This window comes from Carassius auratus, unplaced genomic scaffold, assembly GCF_003368295.1.
Source record: "Carassius auratus strain Wakin unplaced genomic scaffold, ASM336829v1 scaf_tig00025379, whole genome shotgun sequence".
In the NCBI taxonomy this organism is placed as follows: Eukaryota; Metazoa; Chordata; class Actinopteri; order Cypriniformes; family Cyprinidae; genus Carassius; species Carassius auratus.
The window spans coordinates 45,395-58,012 of NW_020525413.1; the positions used below are offsets into that span (position 1 = coordinate 45,395).

Genomic DNA, 12,618 nt, shown 5'->3' on the forward strand with positions numbered 1-12,618 from the left:
GTGGTACAGTTAAACCCTAGTAAAAAGAAAAAAACAGTAATTGACCTTGTGGAGACACTTTTTGAGGAAACTATTCATAAATCATTATATTATTTTATTTACTGAAAATTTTAAAATATAATACATGTTTTCTGTAAGGGTTAAGGGGATAAAAACTACAGTATAAATTGTTTATGGGAAGTTACAATATAACTTGATAACCCAACGTTTGTTTGTGTTTTAATAACTTTTAAAGTAAAATTTTCATGTGGTTTATAATTATGTGTTATTTTACATGTCTGGACTTTTTTTTCTGACATGGCATATGTTATATATATATATATATATATATATATATATAAAGGTTATATGAAAAAAATGATTTTGGTGTGATTTGTTTTTTTTTGTTGTTTTTTTTGTTAAACAAAATACTAAGATTGAATTGCAACTCAAAGAATATGAGCACACTGTTGACTTTGAAGTATGATATATAAAGTATAGTAAATTTACTTATTATATATTGAAAATTATTCATCCACAAATGAAAACAGATAGTGAAAATACAAGTAAATATACAAGTAAACATACAAGAAAATATTTTTTTTTTACCAATTTTAAAATAGAAATTAAAATAAACAAGAAATAACGAAGCGAAAAATGATTTTGAAACCTTGAATATATTTTTTTATAATTATTTACATGACTATGTGTACTTGTTATGGACGTAGATTTATTATTGCTTTTTATATTTTATTTCTTTTTTAATTGTCTCATTGCAATAAGAAAAAAAAATCCGTTTGTTGTACTGGAGGGACTTTTATGTTATCTCGTGTTTACCCATCATTCTCCGTCGGAGCGGAAGCAACGGTGAAGCGGCGGAGCTCTAGCCGCAGAAGGAGCACTCAGGATCGGCCACACACCGGCTGACATGCCGAGGGGATGATGGCTGCCTTCGGCATTCTGAGCTACGAACACAGGCCTCTCAAACGGCCCAGACTCGGTCCTCCCGACGTTTATCCACAGGACCCGAAGCAAAAAGAGGTAAGAAGACTTTCTCTTTCCCTCTGTATCGACATTTTTTATTTAAATAGCGAATTAAAGTGTGTTTTCCAGGGCTGTTAGGATCAGGCCCCGCCGTCTGCTAACGGCCAATAACAATGAAACCAACGGCTCGGTTAACTAGACAGAAAAAAAACATTTTCGCTTCAAATTCATATCTTTAGTTGTTATTCCAGATGGTTAGAGAGCAGAAAGGGTCATTTTATATGTAAAACCCACCTTTAAAAATGATTTGAGAATCTGTATTTACCGTGGTTTGTATTTAAAGCCCTTTCATCGTTACAGTGCCGTTTAAAAAGGGCCACATATGAAACCTACAACCGTTTTTAATTATTATTTTATCTATTTTAGTAAATAAATAACGCTATATTTCTTGAAAATATATAGTTAAGATGTAAACAATCCCAAATAGCCTGTTAGTACGGTAGTGCTGTCTGTATGTGTGTTTGTTGACAACTCTTCTTAAATTGATATGTTTCTGATGGATTCGTTTTAAAACCTAGAAAACTAGACAACAACATTTCTGAGAATCATGGGTTCGTAAAGTGCATTAAAAAAAGAGAGAAATTATGCACGTGCCTGTGATGCCTTAAATGCTTTTCAGGAGCTATTTCAGTCTCAGTTGTCAGAAAAAGGAAACAACAGAAAATACATATGAAAGTATTTTTGAATATCCGTTTCTTTTTATAGTGTGCTTCATAAGTTATATATATATATCACATGCAATGCAATGCAAAAAAAAATATATATATATATATAACAATGTATTTATTTATTTTGCATTGCATGTGATGTCTTATTGTTCCAGTAGATTTTTATCTAAAATATATATATATATATATATATATATATATATATATATATATATATATATATATATATATATATATTTATATATTTATATAAATAATATCACATGCAAAGCAATGTAAAAAAAAATGCATGTGATGTCGTCTTATATAATATATAATCCAACAGATTTTTCAGTTTTATATAGTGTTATATAGTATAGTGTAACATTGTTTGTCTATTTGATGGATTTTGAGAGTTCATTAGGATGAATAAGTGATTAAGTCTGACTGACCTTCCAGCACAATGGCATGAGAATAGATGCATGTACGAGTTATTTAATAACTGAAACTATCACCCTCTCATGGTTAGGATGATTTGACGGCATTGAACGTCAAGCAAGGATTTAACAACCAGCCGGCTGTTTCAGGCGACGAGCATGGCAGCGCTAAAAATGTCAATTTCAACTCTTCAAAGGTAAGATTATCACTGCAGAGGTATCTGCATGCATGCATTTTATCAGTCAAATCCTCACTCTTTTAAAAATTGTCGGAGAAACAGAGCTTTGTCTATTTTTGTCTATTGTGGTAAAAATAGACCCTTACAGATATGTAATGATGTTAAAAAATAAAATGAACCGAGTTTATTAAATAATCGTATTTGTGCATGTTTCAGTGCTCAGACTTAATTTGATTAAATTGGACATTAAAATGATTATATGATAATGAATGGATGGATAAATGTGACCCTGGAACACAAAATCAGTCATAAGGGTAAAAAGTAAGTAAAGTTGCTACAAATATACCCCAGAGACTGTTTTAAGACTGCTTTAATGCTCCAGGGTCTCAGATGTATATAAAAGAAACTAAGTAATACACAAGTGCTTAATATCAAATGAAGATCTTGAAGGCGAAGTCAACCCTTTTTCCTGTTTCCCTTCTGTGTTTCAGATCAGCTCAAACTTCAGCAGCATCATCGCGGAGAAGTTACGCTGCAACACGTTTCCAGACACTGGCAAGAGGAAGCCGCAGGTCAATCAGAAGGACAACTTCTGGCTCGTCACAGCGCGCTCGCAGAGCTCCATTAATAACTGGTTCACAGACTTGGCCGGCACCAAACCCTTGACCCAGCTCGCTAAAAAGGTTCGCTTTTGCATTGATGCTGTGTGTGTAAACTCTGAACAGATCACTTGTGCAGATCCAGAACATCACAAAAACCTCTAAGCATTACTACTAGGGCTGTCAAAGTAGCTGAAAAACTCTTGTACTTAAATATGATCAAAATTCGAATTTAAAATGATTTAAGTTTGTGTGAAGAAAAGCTTTTTATTTCTCTCCTGAGGACAAAAGAGGGCGCATCGAGCAAAATATTGCTAATGCACGTTTATTCAAAGCATAAGAAAACATGAAAAAATACATATTTAAAATGTTTGCAAACCAAATATAATTAAGTTGCTTAAATGACTATAAACAAAACAACGTCATGTATGCATGCATAGTTAAATACAAAGCGTGAAAAGCTAGTCACACAGAATGCATTTAATATATAGTCTCGAGATATGTTTAAACATTTTTTTAACTTACGTTAATTTTACACGTCTTTCTAAACATGCAGAATGTGAAGTATACCCAGGGCTAATAAGACAGCCTCCTTAATGCACACCTAAATTAAAAATGCAGTGTTTTTGCATTCGAATGTGGATTTTTATTTTAAATTCGATGCATATTCAAAATTCATATTTTTTTTTTTTTTGGACAACCCTAGTTACTACATTGGTCAAGTGGGTTTTTAAGCTTGCTTTAGACTGAATGCTGTATGTGTGCACTATAGGTTCCCATCTTCAGCAAGAAAGAGGAAGTGTTTGGCTATCTTGCAAAGTACTCTGTGCCGGTGATGCGATCCGCTTGGATGATTAAAATGACATGTGCGTATCACGCTGCTATAACTGAAACCAAGGTGAAGAAGAGGCACGTCATTGACCCCTGCATAGGTTAGTGTGGTTATTGTGCATCACTCGTTCAATACTTCAGCTCTATCAAACATGCAGCACTGTCCTGGGGATGAAGATGATTGGTGGGCTTTGTGCTGCAATGCCTCACTGGCTTTATCTGGCTTCTGCAGAATGGACTCAGATCATAACGAAGTACCTGTGGGAGCAGCTGCAGAAGGTGGCAGAGTTTTACAGACAGTCTCCCAGCCAGGGCTGTGGCTCGCCTCTTCCTGCTCCTCCTGCTGAGGTGGAGACCGCCATGAAACAGTGGGAGTACAACGAGAAGCTGGCCATGTTCATGTTTCAGGTGCGTGGGCAACCTTTTAATTCACAGATGCAGTGATGTTGTCTTCAGGTTATACAGAGGGCTGTCAGTTTGCAAGCGAGTGCAACAAAGAAACATGGAAATATGTCTGACTAAGACCCCAAAAAAGAATTAACTTCTAACAGATGACGAATATTACATGGTGATGCCATGCTAGATACAGATGCAAAAGATATTCCTTTAATATAACGATCCCAAGTGTTATAAAAGGATTTAAGTGAGCCAGAGAAAATTATATTTTATGATAAAATGTCTGTCTGAATTACATTAAAGATATGTCATACTGCCCACTGTTACCATGTCTTAAAGGGACAGTTACCCAAATAATATAACTCTGTCATCATTTATTTAGTTCCATACATGTATGAGTTGCTTTCATATTGTTGAATATAAAAGAAGATATTATGAAGATTGCTGGTAATCTAATAGTTGCTGGTTCAAAACGACTTCATTACATAGTAGAAAAAAATACAATGGAAGTCAATGGGAACCACCAACATAAGAAAGCAACTATGCAACGACGTAAATGATGACAGAGTTTTAATGTTTAGGTGAACTGTCCCTTTAAGGGATTTATCAAAAGGGGAGTGTTTTTGTGCATGTTGGTGGGGTTGTTTATTGTGTGCATGTGTTCATGTGTGACAGGACGGCATGTTAGACAGACACGAGTTCCTCACCTGGGTGCTGGAGTGTTTTGAGAAGATCAGACCTGGGGAGGACGAGCTTCTGCGGTTCCTGCTGCCGCTCCTGTTACAGGTGTGTTAACACTACTTTCAGTTGGTTACATATTTCAATAAAATGTACACATTCCAAGATTGTTTATTGGACTGATATTTGGATATCATTGGTATGCTAGTTTAAAAATTCTATTGTGAATTATAAAAAAAATAATCAGTTTTAAGTCAATTCTTTTAGTTTCTTTATATAGTTTTAGTTTTTCGTTTTAGTTATTTTAGAACTTGAATATTAGAAATATTGCCTTGGCAACTAGCTGTAATGGTTGTTGTTATATAAATTAATAAATTAATTATTAATTAATGTATTTTTTTTTTTTTTATGTTTAAGTAATCCCGTGTCAAATTTTTTACGTTTGTTAAAAAAAATCTAGTGAAAGTCATACATAAAGAAAAGAGCTAAAATATTAAATCTGTTGACTTTAGTAATCTTAATTACTTTTTTCATTATATGACAATAATGATGGAAAAATATAGTGACAGTAATGGGGGAAAATTGCTTCTTGAGTTTTTTCTCCAACATTTGCATGCCTGTAACTTAAAGACCTCTATCAAAGATATCTTAATACACTTTTAGATTTACATTCCTGTTGGCTTCTTGATTTTTAAGGCCCTGTGTGGTTCAGGCCCATGTATGACTCCAGGAGTAAAATGTAAATTTGTGCACATTTCCAGCCGCCAGAAACCAAATGTGGTTTCACCTTGCATTCAACTGAGACTTTTGTCTTTTAAAGATGCATGATTGAAGAATAAATAATCTTGAAACTAGAAAGACGACTTGGTTAAAATATTTGCATTGCTTTCCGAGAGCGAGAAATATTATTATTATTATTAGTCCAAAGTTTGCGTGCACGTAACTTGAGAAGTATTAAAAATCTAAATTCCCACCAGAATGTGACTCAAGGTCAAATTTGTAGAATTTTACCCATTTTTATCCCAAACAAAAATGAACAATAAAAGTATAATACTTTCAGTTTGGTTTAACACAGTTTTACCAGAGATTTCTGCAGATTGTCTCCCAAAATCAGGGCAGAGGACCCATAAAGAATTGAATCTGTCTTTACATGGTCGCTTATAAAATGGATTTTGATCATTTTGAGCCCTATCTTTATTTGATTCAGTACTCTGGAGAGTTTGTGCAGTCAGCCTACTTATCGAGACGGCTGGCGTATTTCTGCACACGCCGGCTCAATCTGCTGCTGAGCGATGGCAGTCTCGGACCAGGTCCAGGCGGACACCCTTCACACGGCATATCGGCACAGCAAGGGAACGCTCTGCCCCCCACCCCGACCTCCCAGCCTGCAGGGGGCAACCAGCCCCAAACGCCCTTCACAGACTTCTACATCTGCCCCCAGCACAGACCCGTGGTGTTTGGACTAAGCTGCATGCTGCAGGTAATGGCTTGCTAGGGCTGAAACGATTCCTAGAGTAACTCGAATACAAAAAATAATTTGCCTCTAGGCTTCGTTTAGTCCATTTACTGTCTCCCCATGGACTATTATTACTGATGCACAATCTGATAAACCCTGGACTGTAGATTTAATAAGTGCCTGACATATTTAAGACCGTAAATCAATATGGTGGCTACTTATGATGTTCATGTTGATCGTCTCATTCTCTCTCTGTGAAACACACAAACACACACTCAGACACATTTTTTTCATTTCACAATTAAAGTATCTTTTCATTTTTAGAATAATTGTAAATATCAGTATTAAATGTTTTAGGTTTTAAATAACAAAATATTATTTATGCATTTGTAAGGGCAGGTTAAATGCATTCATGTCCCTCTGAGCTAAATTAAATAGTGTGTAAATAGGCCTACATTTTAATGCCTCTTCGGTTGCAGCTTTTTGCATGCTCTTGATACTGATATCATTTTTTGATAACAGCTCAAATGTCTTATTATTCCAATTGACTGATTAAATGTAATAATTTTACTCAAAAGATGATGCATACTAAAAAAAAGGCTTTATGAAGGTAAACATCCCCATAAAATGTAAAAATCTATTTAATCTTAATTGAAACGGATACATTTCTATAACTTCTGTGAACGGAACAGCACTTTTCTTTATTTTAATTATTTTGATTTATGCCTTAGTTTTAGGTTGTAATGTTTACCTTTTTAAACTAATTCAAAATTGATTTTTGTATTTTGTTTTTTTATTAGTATTTGCATTTTGAATGTAATTTGGCAATTAAATGCATTAAATGGGTTTAGTTTTCATGGTTATTAATGTATGTAATTTCAACAATAATATTTTTTATTTTTCTAAAGAGTAAACAAATTAGGTTTATTTTAAGAGACCTATCTTATTATCTCTTGTATATTTATTATTGCTCTTTAATAAAGAAAAATAACTTCTATCCGATTACTCAATCAATGGAATAATCGATAGAATACTTGATAAATCATCAATAGCTGCAATGATTACAGATCAATCATGATAGTTTATTTATGTTAAAATTTCCATGGTTAGTATTACCGCTTCATATTTTAATTATCATTAAAACCATATTTGATTACCGCGATTTGAAAAACGGAGTATAAATAAACACTGTCCTGCATAAAGTACAGTTTTCAATGTTTTCAAAGATTCAATGGCATTTTGTGTTCATCTTCGCTCCATGTAATACCTAATAAAGTAATGTTCTTAATCGCAATGCCGCTTCGTTCACAGAGGTGATGGAAAACGGTATTAAATCTTCTGTTCAATAAGTGCACCTAGTGTCAGAAAGTGGGTTTACAGAGAGTTATATTAATATTTAGCTTGTGTGCACATTTTAACAGAAATACTGATACATACGGTTATATCTCTAGTGTATATATGTATGCTGCGTTTCTCTTGACACTGGTTTTATTGTGTTTGTTCCTCTAGAGTATCGTGTTGTGTTGTCCCAGCGCTCTGGTCTGGCACTACTCTCTGACAGATAGTCGTAATAAGACCGGCTCGCCATTAGAACCTCTTGCCCAATCGCCCCGTCGAACCTGCCCATGCCCGGGGGCAACAGCAGCTTTAACCAGCAGGTTTGACTTCTTGATTTCACTTCATCTGATCTACCAGCACTTCACCTGACCACAGCGCTTCATCTAAAGCAATGTGATGTTTCTCAGGTCCGCGTCAAGGTGAGGGAGATTGAAGAGCAGATCAAAGAGAGAGGGCAGGCCGTGGAGTTTCGCTGGTCTTTCGATAAGTGTCAGGAGACGACTGCAGGTGGGCATGAACGAACTATTCGGCTTCTCTCGTATGCCCGGTAAAAGCTTGTGTAATATATCATCTGTGGTGTGTCTGCTAGGTTTCACCATCAGCCGCGTCCTGCATACGTTGGAGGTTTTGGATAACCACAGCTTTGAGAAGTCAGACTTCAGCAATTCCCTGGATTCGCTGTATAACCGCATCTTCGGCTCGGGACAGAGCAAAGATGGACATGAGGTACCAGAGAGTTGTGTTTTTAATTTGTTGTTATGAGGTTTCACAGATTTTCAGAGTAACACTTTAGAAAACGTATTCACTATTAACTACGACTTCTCCCTCAATAAATTCCTAATTTGCTGCTTGTTAATAGTTACTAAGGTAGGTGTTAAGTTTAGGTGTAGGGATGTAGAATAAGCCATTAACATGTGCTTAATTAGTACTAATAAATGGCTAATATTCTAGTAATAGGCATGCTAATAAGCAACTAGTTAAGAGACACTAAAATAAATTGTAAACATTTTGTTTTGTTTTTACTAAGAAGTAAAATGAATAAGAAATTAAATTGATCAGAAAGGACAGTAAAGACAATCATGTTACAGAAGATTTCTATTTCAAATAAATGTTTATTTATCAAAGAATCCTAAAATAAAATAATGTCTGTTTTTAACATTGATAAAATAAGAAATATTCAAATCGGCACATTAGAAAAACCGTAATTTAAATCGTAATAGTATTTCACAACATTTTTTAACTTTTTTTTTTTTTGTATCAAATAAATGCAGCCTTTGTGAGCATAAGAGACTTCAAAAACATTGAAATAATTAGTTTTATTCGCCAAGTGTGTGCAAACACAAGGAATTTGTTGTGGTTTTTAAGGTGCTCTTCGTACATGCATGCATATCTAACGTGAGAACAAAAAATATAAATGCATTTAGCGAGACTTTGCAATAAATAATGTTAAAGAATCTGGAACAGTATATCCATTTATGTACAGATTGTGCATTTTTATTCTTTTATAGATCTGTATAAATAATAAAGATATGCATTATATGTATTCACATAATACTTGAAGGCAGTAATTACAGATGTAGAATGATTTACAGAACACAGGTGTTAGCTGTTTAAGATGGAGAAATCTTACTAACCCCAAATGTTTAAATGGTAGCATACTAATGATAGACAGTTATACATTTTAATCAGACGCGTAAGTGCTGTGATGCTTCGACAGCTGTTCATCAGCGTAAATAAAATGCAGTAACTATGTAATACTAGTTATGTAACTCAACAGTGTTTCAGCTGGTGCGCTGATGTTTGATGTGTAATGTCACTGTAGATGAGTCCAGATGACGATGCGGTGGTGACCCTGCTGTGTGAGTGGGCTGTTTCCTGTAAAAGGTCCGGGCCGCACAGAGCCATGGTGGTGGCCAAACTCCTGGAGAAGAGGCAGACGGAGATCGAGGCCGAGGTGCTGCTGGGAAACATTATTTTTACATTATGTATTTGGTTTTCAATGGTTTAATCGAAACATTGTAAGTTACTAATTTTAATGCTTAAATTTTTTTCAGTTATCCAAAAAGCTGTTACAGAAAACAGCTCTCCATGCTGCTTCGCTAAAGATAGACACCTAGTCTATTTTTGATGGACAATAAATAATAATTATCATTTTGCTATTATGAAAGGCATCAGCAACAGGCGACATCACTGTCTATCGTCCATGATACTACTGTATCAGCACAACTGTATTATGAATATGGTTTGGTTATATCCAGCTGCACAGTTTTCACAGGGATATATATGTTCCTGTGTGTTTTAGCGGTGTGGAGAGTCGGAGGTCGTGGATGAGAAGTGCTCGGTGTCCTCAGGGTCTCTGTCTGCTGCCACGCTGCCTGTTTTCCAGGACGTCCTGCTGCAGTTCCTGGACACACAAGCACCTGTGCTCAGTGAGTTCATGTTTTAGCAAACGTAGGGTTTTCTGTCCAATTCCAATCTCTGGACAAAGCTAGATTTTCAGAGCTGAAGCTTTTGCATCACTTTTAGCTCTAGGACAAATACAAAAGGAACTGCATTTTTTTTATTGTATTTTATTAATTTGCACAGATTCGATGTCTTGCCTACAAGAAGAAAAAAATTTACTCTTTAAAGAAATATGATTTAAACTTTTTTTTTTTTGGAGACCTGACCATCTGATGCGGTTGGTCGGCAACGAACAAGCAGATAAGGCAGCTAAGGAGGCTTTAACAAAATGTAATATTCCTGTATCTGATGTAAAAACCTATATTGAATATGTGCGTTAATAATAAATGGCGAATGGAATTAATGCATTATGCATATACAACAAAACAGACCACGGAAACAGTCATAAGGGTACACCTTTTAAAATTGAGATTTATGCATCATCTGAAAGCTGAATAACTGAATAAGCTTTTCATTGATTGTATTTTAATATGCATTGCTAAGAATCCATTTGGACAACTTTAAAGGTGATTTTCTCTGTATTTTGACTTTTTTTGCACCCTCAGATTCCAGATATTCAAATAATTGCATCTCAGCCAAATAAATGGAAAGCATCAATTGAAAGCTTATTTAATTAGATTCCAGATGTACAGGACACACGCACACATACTGTGCAAACACAAACTTTTATTTTGAATAGGATTAACCACGATTAATTGTTCGACAGCCATAAATAAGTATGAACCACTTCAGAGATGGATTACGCATTTAAATGAAGTATAACTGAACTAAGTCTAAATGCTTCTCTGTGTCTGTGAAGCTGAGCCCGGGAACGAGAGCGAGCGAGTGGAGTTCTCCAATCTCGTGCTCCTCTTCTGCGAGCTCATCCGTCATGACGTCTTCTCACACAACATCTACATGTGCACCCTCATCTCACGAGGCGACCTGGCCTCCGACTCCCATCTGCCCCGCCCACGCTCCCCCAGCGACGAGCCCTCCGACGAATCAGAGCGCAAAGAGCAGGAAACAGGAAGCAGTGTTAAAATGGAAGCAAGTAGCTTTTTTCTGTCAAGATGTGGTGGAATGTAATTGGTTGGATGAAGTCATACTTTATTGCTATTAATTCCATTGTTGTTTGTTTTTAGGATACTGGTATGTCTGAGTCAATGGAGATAGATCACAACTCCAGCGCTAACTTTGATGAGGTTAGAAAAAAGTGTTTTACTACACTTGTCTGTTTTGTACACTGCAAAAAAAAAAGATTTTCTTACATAATTAGACATCATAGATTAATGTTTAGATATTTTGTCTGGAAACAAGACAAAAAAATCTAAGTAACTGACTAAATGTGTTGTTGTCTGAACCTTCAGCAGATGTTTTCTCCTCCGATGCACTGCGAGTCGAAGGGAAGCCCTTCCCCGGAGAAACCTGCCCCGGATCAGGAGAGCAAAAACACTGCCAAGGACAAGGGCATGGACCCGGCCTTCCCGCTGGTTTACGAGCAGCCCCGTCACATACAGTACGCCACACACTTCCCCATTCCTCAGGTGAGCTTGAGCAGGACTGATGGAAATGATGCTTTCACAACATAGATATGGATCTGTTAAGAAGGTCACACTATAGTTTAGGGATCAATTCTCACGCTTAACTGCAACTTTTGCCTCAATGAACTCCTAGTTAGTCCTACTTATTAATAGTTAGTAAGGAAGCTGTTAAGTGTTTGGTGGATTTAGGGATGCAAGAAATGGTCATGCAGAATAAGACATTATCATGTGCTTTAGAAGTGCTAGTTAATAATATGCATGCAAGTTAATAGTGAGAATTGGTACTTAAACTGAAGTGTCACTGTTAATAAATTAACAAGGGTCTCTTTCAAGTAGCAAATGTCTTCCTTCAGGGTTTCCACAAACTGTTTTTAACACTGATTATGTATGATTTCTGAAGGAGCATGTGACACTGAAGAATGGAGAAATTATGCTGAAAATTCAGTTTCGATCACAGGAATAAAATGAAATTTTAAAGTATATTTAAAATTATGCTACATACACTTTTACAAGTTGTCTGAACTGAAATGATAAAAATCCACCTAGTGCTTTTTTTTATCTGCTTTACCCCTTTCTCAAATCAAGCTGATCTCAGATTCCTGTGTGATGTCACAAAAACAGGCCCCTCCCACAATAGTTTGATTGACAGTAGAGTCTTACCTTAGTTCCGCCTTGAGTGGGCCATCATCATTCCAGACAAGAATGATCCTCAACGATTTAGGTGTTCTGTTGATGGATGTATTAATGAACATGGCATTCGTCATTTACTCCAGTGCATCTCAGAAGAGGGGGTGGGTTAAAAGAGCTCATTAACATTTAAAGGAAAATGCTACGAAACGGCATGCTCTTAAAAGAGCTGTTTTTGACAGGGTAAAAAGGTATTTTTAACACTGCCATTGAGAAATTTTAACCAAACTATGTTACAGACTTTAATAATATGCATGTTACAGACGGGAAAAAAACAAACTGCATCCATTGTTCACTTAACGCTGGGTGCTTTATGAAGCAGAATAAGATTTTCTTTCCTTCACATTCAAAAACAGACTCC

The 12,618-nt window shown here is 35.7% G+C and overlaps 1 protein-coding gene across 1 annotated transcript; it reads left to right on the forward strand.

The window, feature by feature from the left end:
* Nucleotides 1–812: 812 nt before the first annotated feature.
* LOC113078341 (mediator of RNA polymerase II transcription subunit 12-like) lies at nt 813–11,573 on the forward strand (the record flags this gene model as incomplete). The annotated part of the gene is made up of 15 exons (XM_026250662.1): nt 813–1,020; nt 2,200–2,304; nt 2,778–2,969; nt 3,658–3,817; nt 3,949–4,124; nt 4,788–4,898; nt 5,998–6,270; nt 7,756–7,881; nt 7,992–8,091; nt 8,174–8,310; nt 9,407–9,538; nt 9,887–10,013; nt 10,847–11,076; nt 11,172–11,231; nt 11,397–11,573. Coding segments are annotated over exons 1-15 (2,208 nt in total), but the record flags the coding sequence as incomplete, so codon positions are not given.
* Nucleotides 11,574–12,618: the final 1,045 nt, after the last annotated feature.